Here is a 9,595-nt window from a genome sequence, read left to right as displayed (position 1 = left end):
GAGGAGACTGAGGATGAACCGTGAGATCATGACCTGAGTCAAAGTGGGACACTCAACCGACTAAGCCACCCAGGTGCCCCTATAGTTGTTTTTCAAAAATTGCTGTTTAGTATTCCATCATATGAATGTACAGTCATTTGTCTATTCTGTTAATAGATAATTTTTTGGCTTTTATTAATAATATTGGCATGAATATTCTTGGTGAATAAATGCATTTTTTTTTTACTGTATACCTAAGAGTTAAATTGCTAGATCATGAATATGTACCTTTTCAGGTGAGTAAATAATACCAAAATCTTTTCCTAAATGATTTTTCCAGTTTATATTCCTACCAGCATTTTATGAGAGTTTATCCTGCTCTGTATCCTAACACAGTCTTTTTAACTTTAGCAATTTGTGTGGGTGCAAATGGTATCTCACTGTGGTTTTAATTTCACTTCCTCCTGATAGCTAATGAAAACTGAATGCCATTTTGCATGTTTAATGGACTTTTGTATATCTTCTTTTGTGAAATGCCGGTTGAAGTCTCTTGCCTGTTTTTGTTTTTGATTGCGTTTCTTTTTATTGATTTTTAAGAGTTCTTTATATATTTGAATAAGAGACCAAGAGCCCTCTGTTGGATATATATGTTGCCAGCATCTTCTTCCACTCTGTGGCTTGCCTTTTCACTCACTTAAAGGTATTTTTTGAGGGAGAGAATTAATTCAGACTTAGCAATTGGGATTTGAAAACACTACATCTGCATCTGACAGAATAACTAGACCAAACAGTGGAAAGTAAATTTCTCATTTCAATAAAATGAACTCACACATGCTCTCTAGACAAAGTTGTACATTCTTTCATTGGAATGTTGTTTCTGAGATGGCAGTTTATGTTTAAACGATTGAAAATTCCATTACATTAGAAGCCAGAAAAATATACTTATAATATTTAATTCTGCCGCTTGGTGGTGTCATGGAAAACTAATAATAATGATTTAAAAGGATTGTTCTGAAAGTTTGCTGGACAGTAGGACTTGGCTATTAGCAAATTAAAAAACACATTTTTTTTTAAAGTTTGTAATCCTCTTATACATTGCAATGGCTAAAAAATTCATATAGGCTCAGTCTTTCACTATAAAATCCCAGGTTTACTGATAGCCGAACAAGAAACCAGGATGGCACAAATAGTTTTTTTAATCATGGAAATTTTCAAGTATCCTAAAATGCCAATATAACTAAGATCTCTGTATCTACTACATAGATAATGTTAGCATCCTGTCATATTTACTTTAAAAAAATTAAAGTTTATGCTCCTTTGTTCTCCTGTTTCATTTCCTTTTCTCTTTTTCTCACTAGAGGTGACCGACCCACTATCCAAATTTGATGTGTACCATCCCAGTTCTTGTTTTCCTATTTTTCCTACATTTCACGTGTTCATGCACAATACAAATGTTTTCTATTTTTAAACGTATCTTTTCATGTTACAGTATAATGCAATTTGCTAACACAGTATTTGGTCATGTTGACATACAGATTTATACAGACATAAACAGATCTAGGTCATTAGTTTTAACTGCTGTGTAGTAATTCATGACACACTTATTTATTCCTCTATCAATTAACATTTTAATATTGCAATAAATGCAATGCCTAGAACAATATCGAATATATATAGCTCCTCCATTAGATTAATGGAGGCAAGCTTTTAATTAAAGAAAAGCGGCAAAAAATACCTCACGCAGACTATTTTTTGCTTCAGTTCTCCAGTTATTTGTCGTTATCATCCACCCTATCTGCAGGAATGGCTGGAGTCATTCCCTAAAATTTCCTAATGCCTTTTTACCCAATTCACTGAAAAAGACTCTGATGTGGTGTGATCATGGGGACGGGGTGAGCGGATACAGTGGGTAGAGAGTGTTCACAAAGAAACTTCAATGTCAAAATATAAGCCAATGGTTTGTCTGGGCTGGAACAGGAGAGGGTGGCCGCAGCAAGCGTTATAAGTCTGGGGGAGGTCTGACAGTTTACAATGCAAAGCATGTCTGGTGCTACCATGTCCGGAAAAGGAGATAAAGGAACATAAAGGTCTTTCTCTCCAAGTACGTTCTGAAAGCTATAACCATCAAACGCCACACGGTTGCCATGAGAACCAGCAGGGGGAGGGGGGAGAGAAGATCCGCCAGAATTCTTGATGCACTTAGAATGTTTCTTCTTCCGGTCCTTTGCTCTTGGCAACCACCGCCTCTCTCCTCGGTCCCCCGCCCATTCTGTGGGCTCCCGTCATTCTCTTCCTTTTTTGATTCTTTCCTTCTCCATTCTAGGTCGCCATCTTGGGCCATGCGACAAGATGGCGCCCCCTGGTCGTAGAGGCAGAGCCCTGGCGCGCCAGCGAGCCTGCGCACGCACGTGCTCAGGCGCTGGAGGGTGGGGCGGGGACGCCCAGACGCTGCCCCGCCCCCAGTAGTCGCCCCGCCCCTGGTCCCCATCCGCCTTCCTCCCACCCGGCGAACCCGGAAGTGGAGGAGGAGGCGCGGCGGCGGTGGCCGAACGGGCAGGCGCTGGCGGAGCCCAACTGGGGAGCGTGTCTGGGTTGGGGGCGGGGGGCGGGGCTGAGCGGCCTGGGCAGCCAGGCCCGGACGGGGCGGGGGAGGCCATGGCCTCCGCAGAGTTGCAGGGGAAGTACCAGAAGCTGGCTCAGGAGTACTCGAAGGTATCCATCGTGGGCGGGGAGTAGGGGGTCCCCGGCCCTGCGGCCTCGGGTTGCCTTGGCAGCTACTCGTCGGGACGGAGGGGAACGGCGAAGGGGACACGCTCGCTTGCCCCTCCTCTCCTCTGGCTTCTCTGTCCACCATTACCATGCCTCCACCTGCAGCTCCCAGGAGATGGGGCCGGGCCGCGTCTCGGTCCGTGTGCGTTTCTGCGGGAAGGAGCACGAGTTTGATTTTTGCTTCTCACCAAACTAGCGGGCTTGGGACTGGGGTGTCAGATTCCTGGCTTCTGCCTTTGGTGCTAGTCGGGAGGGGAAGGGAAGGGTAAGGACCAACCCCTCCACTGCTGCTTCCTCAATCTTCCCAGCCCAGTGATGGGAAAGATCAAGCTTTCTTCCTTCTCACAGAGATGAGATGAAGATAAAAGAGATTTATGTGTCCCCACTCAATTCGGGAGGGTGAAAAGAGCCATTCGTGTAAACTGTCTCACTGGGGATGGGTGGTTACGAATGTATTCAGTGCATTGGCAAGATGTTGTCTGGAGATGATTTTGAAAGCTTGAGTGGTAGGGCTGTGTCCTTTTTTCTTTCTTTTCCCTCGGTCACCTGGAGTGGGGCAGAGCACCCGGGTGCTCAATACATGCTGAATTAAGCAAACTAGGGACCTGCCCCTTTGTCGTATTTATGGCACCCGTCTTTAAATGATGGAACCCTTTCCTTGGAAAAGGGTGGTGCTGCTTCTAAGGTGTTGCTGCCCTAAGAATATTCTAATGAAGTTATAAAAGAATCTCACATCTTCAAAAATTGACTTAGCATTCTTTAAGCTTAGTTTTCTGTGACCTTTTATCATGGGGGCAATGGGAAGACTTAGCCCCCTGTTTACAGTTTGGAGAAACGGACGCATTATATCCTTAGGATTTCATTTAACAAGTTCTCAGCAAGGTGAAATGAAATATTGTTTGAAAAATAAAAGCTGTTGCCTAAACATACACACTTACCTCTTTTCACCATCAAATGGGAGTCTTTTGAGATACGATACTTATTCATCGATGCTGCCTCGGGCAAAACTTCTTGCATTTCCATTTGAATTGGTCTTAAGAGCCTGTAGCACAATGTCAGTGATGGCAAGTTTTCAACCTTTGAGGGAATATTTTCTTGTTTGAAAGGGTCAGAAGTTGTTTGAAACATCCATATGATGAAGAAGGTCGGTGAAGAAGGGTACTCAAACTTGGCTCTACTATTTGTGGGTGAAAATGTTTTATGAATATAAAGTAAGGGGACTGATTTTCTTCTCCAGGGAGTAAACAATCTCAGAAGACAATTCCAGATGGCAAAAGAGAGTTCTAAAAATGTCTTAAGCAGTGACTGCATTGCCGAAATAATTACATAGCCTCCCCAAAGTATTACGAACTTGGAAGATTTTATTTGTTTGGATATAGATGCTCTTTCATTTAACAGACATTTATTATGTGCTTTCTGTGAACAGCCCACCATGGTCTGTTGAGTGAGGCAGAGTTCCAGTTTAAGGAGCACCCTTTAATAGGATGTTCAAACATTGTACATCTTTATGATATAGTATGACAAGTGTTGGTTCAGTGGGAGCACAGAAGAGATGGAGGGTAAGGGTTGAAGAAGTTAACTGGGAAGTAGGGAAGAGGGAGGGTTGGTAGCATCCCAGGCAAAGGGAAAGGGCTATGTTTGCAGACATGAAAGCACATTAAGATACATGGCAAGACTGGTGAAATATAGTTGGAGAGTTAATTTGGACCTGATCATAAAGGGTTGTGGATGTTAAATATGTTTGAACTTTATCTTTTGAGTAATGTCAAAGGTTTTTAATCAGGGTAATGATGTTACTTTTAGGAGGGGAACTGGTAACTATGTGGAGGATGAATTGAAAGGGAAAGAGTGGTGAAAAGACCAGACTGTAGGCTGTTGGAATAGTTTTGAGGAGTGTAATACAGGCTTGAATCAAACTAGTGACTGTTGAGGTGGAGAGGAGGACCTAGATTTAGGAATTATGATTAAAGTACCTTTTCACTTAGATTTTTTTTTTAGTGCTTTGTTGGTACATAGCACTAAATTTATGAAGAATGTAGAGTGTAGGAGGCACTCATCGTGGTGTCTCATTGATTCTGTGGGATGTGGTGAGTGAGGGGAGACTGAGAGTTGACCCTGCTGTTCAGAGGTGAGGGTATATGACTGCTACTGACAGATGCCACTGGCAGGAAGTTGAGGCAGTTTGGAGTAAAGGGGTGTATTAAAGGTTAGATGCAATTATAGAATTTTAAGGTCTGCAGGCACATTAAAGTTCTCTTGTTCACATAGGAGCTTGAGGTGTTGTTGGAGTAACTGCTGAAAATTTCTAGTGGAGATGGACTGGCTAAAAGTCAGGACAATGGCCAGAGCTTCTGGAATAGTTCTTATGAAGACAATAGTTGAACTGCAAGAGTTAATCAGGGTGGAACACTTTAGGTAGACTCTTTGGGGAACATGGGTGGGAAGCATGTGAAAGAAGGAGGGGATGCTAAGGAGACTCTAAGGAGGTCTGCCAGACTTGAGGCTATTTATCTCCCCAATTAGGCTAGACCATTTTTCATCTTTTTAATTGCAATGTGATGGAAATTTCAGAACGTAAGAGAACAGAGGTTGGTCAAAAGATTGCATGTGTTTTTATTCTCTGTCAATTCTAGTGCCAAGCAATTCCTAGGTAAGATCTATGCCACCTTCAGCTCTGAGCCTGTGGAAGGGGCTTTCTGCCTTTTATTACCTTCTCGGGTGCAGACATTGTGGGCTAATGTTGAAATCCAGTTATGTCTTTTTCCTTATTTAGGATACGAAGACAAAAGATTTCCTCATAAACAGTAGAAGGAGGCTACAAAGCAAGAGAGCAAGCATGATCCCTAAACCAAGGACATTTGCAGAATCTCTTTGTTTTGATTTAATGCAGATCTCAGCCTGTTTTCCAGGAAGGGGCCCATTTCTTTCTGGGAACTGCGGTCATATATTTTTCCCTCCCAAGAAGGAAAAAAGTGGTCTGAGGAGCTCCCATTAAGGAAACTGAAAGTTTAGTTAGATAAAAGATGGACCATGGGAGGCCAAAGCAGATGATAATTTCTGAGGCTGATTGCTAAAATATTGAGTGTTAATGGAAAGGGCAGTGAATGTAGAGATTAAGACCCTAGTTGTTTGGGCAATTAGGAGGTCATTGGAGGCTTTTGAAATTTCAGGTTTAATAAAGTTCAGGGGAGGGAAAAGGTGTAGGTAACTGAATTTTAGAGGTTTATGGAGTTAATTGGTAAGAGATAACAAGCTACTTCTTTAAGATGTGAGGGAAAGCTAATCAAGGCCTCAGTTACTACACTGTAGATTAAGAATCAAAGATCATTTCTTACATGGTGTCTCTTCCACAGCTTGGTCTGCTGCTGCTTTTTTTTTTTTTTTTAATGTTTTATTATTTATTTTTGAGAGAGAGACAGAGTGCTAGCAGGGGAGGGGCAGAGAGAGAGGGGGAGACAGAATCCGAAGCAGGCTCCAGGCTCCGAACCATCAACACAGAGCCCTATGTGGGGCTCAAACTCACGAATCATGAGATCATGACCTGAGCTGAAGTCGGGTGCTTAACTGACTGAGTCACCCAGGTGCCCCATTCTTCTTCTTTTTTTTTTTTTTTTTTAACGTTTATTTATTTATTTTGAGAGATTTAGAGTGTAAGCAGGGGATGGGCAGAGAGAGAGAGCATGGGAGAGAGAGAATCCCAAGCAGGCTCCACACTGTCAGTGCAGAGCCCAACTCGAGACTTGAACTCATGAGTTGTGAGATCATGACCTGAGCTAAAATCAGGAGTTGGACAATTAACTGAGTGAGCCACCCAGGTGCCCTGGCCTGGTCTGCTTCTGATGCTCAGGTATACCTCATAGAGAAGAGAGGCTTAGAGCACTGAGTCCTGGCTCTGTTGGTTTCAGCCTGCTTTCTTTGTAGGAGCTCCTGTATCCCTGCCTGGCATCATGTTAGGTGTATAAGCATGTTTCAAGTTCTGTTTTCTCAATGTATGTTTCACTCTGGGTCAGTGTCTTTCAGATTGTGGCCCCAGCATCATCAGCGTCTGGGAATGAGTTAGAATTATAAATTCTCAGGTCCACCTGGGACTTACTGAATCTAAAACTGGTGGTTAAACCCAGCAATCTGTGGGTAAAAACCTGTGCAATGATGTTGATGCACACCAAAGTTTGAGAACCATTGCTCAAGGAATGGTATCAGTATTAGCTCTTCCTCAGTTAATGTTTTTGAAGCTCTTTTTGAGGCAGTAAAAACCATTGGGAAAGTCAGACATCCATGATTTCTCTTAACAGTTTACTTTGCTGTTGGTGCTACTTTTAGTTATGAAAGAGATTGCCTTTGGGAGCTTTTTAGATTTACACTTTTAGGAGAGAGCTATTCATATTGGTGAAGGGTCAGTTTTGATTTGGCATGTTTGGTCGGAGCTTGGTGGAACCTGATTAATTGCCCCTTGCTGTAAGAGAAATCAACTCAGGAGCTGGATTAAAAATGAGTATATTTGGATTAAAATCTAGTATCAGTTTTATTTTTTTTGTTTTTGTTTTTTGCCCTCATGTGTAGGGTTCACTAGTGAAGTTTGACTGGAAAATAGCATTGTTCAGTGCTATCTAATGGAACTTACTATAAGAATGAAATGTTCTGTATTTATGCTGTCCAGTAGGGTAACCGCTAGCCATATGGGGCTATTAAACATTTTCAATGTGGCTAGTACAACTAAGGAACAGAATGTTAGGAGGTTTTATTTATTTATTATTACTTTTTTAAGTATTTATTTTGAGGGAGAGAGGTAGGATCCCAAGCAGGCTCCGTGCTGTCAGCTCAGAGCCTGACGTGGAGCTTGATCTCACAAACCATCGTGAGACCTGAGCTAATATTAAGAGTTGGATACCTGAGCCACCCAGGTGCCCTGAAAGAGAGAATCATAAGCAGACTCCACACTCAGTGCAGAGCCCAACGTGGTACTCAATCCTGAGACCCTGGGATCGTGACCTAAGCTGAATTCAAGAGTTGGATACTTAACCAGCTAAGCCACTGAGGTGCCCCTGTTAGATTTTATTTAAATTCAATTAGGCACATGTGGCTTTTGGCCACCTTGTGAGAAAGTGCTAGTTTAACCCCTAGATGAGTGCATCACAAACACAGAATGTCTCTGACTCACCTGAAGACCTTGTTGAACTCCAGATTCTGGTTCAGTAGGTCTGGGGCGGGGCCTAAGAATCTGCTCCCAAGTGATGCTATTGTAACTGTCTGCAGACCACATTTTGAATAGTAAGGACTTAGAAAAGCCAGGGGTGTCTTACTCTTCCTTTTTAGTCCAACTGATTTACTTTTCTAGTCACTGGTGAGGCAGCTAGATCGCAGGATTTAGGGGTGGGATTTGTTCTAATGAGTTTCCTTGCATAGGGGCAGGAGCAGAAGGGTTCCACTTGAGGGCAAGTCTGAGAGAAGAAGGTTTTTTTCCTGCCTCAGTGACAATAACTCCAGCCACCACTACCTGGTATTGTATAGCCTACAGGTATTTTATCCCCTTCCAAGGGGGAAGAACAAGTAAGTAGGTAGACCAAGTGAGATTGCCAGCACTTTGGAATACTTAAAATGTTGGGACTGGAAGGAATTTTAGGGATCATCCAGATCAAAGATTCTGAAGCTGGGGTCTGCAGGTGACTTCAGTATTTTGAAGTTTTGAATCCAGGTTTTGGTGAGGCTTAGGGATGGGCTTAGGGTTGTATGTTGCAACATTACTTTGTAATGAAGGAAAGCTATATGTTTATTAGTTTTATAGGGTTGTAAAACATGTAAAATGTCAAAATGTTCCTGGTATGAAATAATTAAGTGATTCTAACACAGGAGATTGTTGAGGATTAGATGAGAAAATGTGTATGTGTGATTCATCTCTCTTTCCCCACAAACTCTTCCAACAGTTTGTTCTTGGACATAGTAAATCCCTAACCTTGGGCCAGGTATCCTATCCCAGATTGTCAAAGTGGCAGGAGAGAGATCATAGTTGACTTACTACCACTTTCTCTCTCTCTCTCTCTAGAGAAATAGCTTTGTGATAAGCCTGACTGAAGCTGGGCTGTTCCAGAACCAGAGTTACATAGAGTAGTCTGCATAGTGGTGTTTAGGGAGTTAGGCTCAGGGCTTTTGAGGATTCTTGGTGTCCAGTAGGACCATATGGTTCAAGTCATTTGGAGAATTGTCAGAGACGTACTGTTAAAATAAGGACAGCTTTATAGTTGTATAATGTATTACATTCAAACACCTTTTGTATACAGTATTTAATTTGATTAATTAACTAAAAATTGATGGATTGCCTTCTCTATCCATGGTATTGATCTTTCATTGTAGGCAGGAAATACAGGGAAGTATGCTGTAGTCTACCATGAATGATAGTTTGGTGACAATTGGGAGATGAGTACAGAAGTTAAACATAAATTAGTAAATGTAAAATTTACTACTTTAAAAAGTAAAATTAAAACTGAGCAGTTTAATAAGAGATGTCATTGCCGTCTTTTGGCTATGTGGGTTTGAGTATTTATTGAATTCTGTTACCTAGGTAGCACATATCCAAGAGTGTGTTGATACTGCTGCACAAGGAAAATACTACATGATGGAAGTCAATATTAAAGTCATACCTCTTTTTTCTGAACTTCTAGTGCAAGGGTGCCCCAACTTTTTCTGTACAGAGACTAATGGTAACTATATAAGGCTTAGGGCCATACATTTTCTGTTGCAACTACTCGTCCCTGTCATTGTAGCTCAAAAGTAACCCATAGGCAATACACAAACGATTGTGTTTCTGTTCCAGTAAAACTTTAAATTAGGTAGCAGGCCAGTATGGCCCACA

At 42.0% G+C, this 9,595-nt stretch overlaps 1 protein-coding gene across 2 annotated transcripts in view; it reads left to right on the top strand.

Annotated features, from left to right (window-relative positions):
- Window positions 1-2,583: 2,583 nt before the first annotated feature.
- PPP1R21 (protein phosphatase 1 regulatory subunit 21) overlaps window positions 2,584-9,595 on the top strand; it is a 66,120-nt gene continuing 59,108 nt past the window's right edge. For both annotated transcript variants that reach the window (XM_040453797.1, XM_040453796.1), the window contains exon 1: window positions 2,584-2,691. In XM_040453797.1, the coding sequence (XP_040309731.1) occupies window positions 2,635-2,691 (57 nt within the window). In that variant the 5' untranslated portion in view covers window positions 2,584-2,634. The remainder of the gene's footprint in view (window positions 2,692-9,595) is intronic.

Source organism: Herpailurus yagouaroundi, unplaced genomic scaffold, assembly GCF_014898765.1.
Source record: "Herpailurus yagouaroundi ecotype Mexico unplaced genomic scaffold, PumYag 210, whole genome shotgun sequence".
Taxonomy (NCBI): Eukaryota; Metazoa; Chordata; class Mammalia; order Carnivora; family Felidae; genus Herpailurus; species Herpailurus yagouaroundi.
The sequence above is the reverse complement of the archived record's forward strand: the minus strand, read 5'-3'. Positions and strand labels throughout refer to the sequence as shown.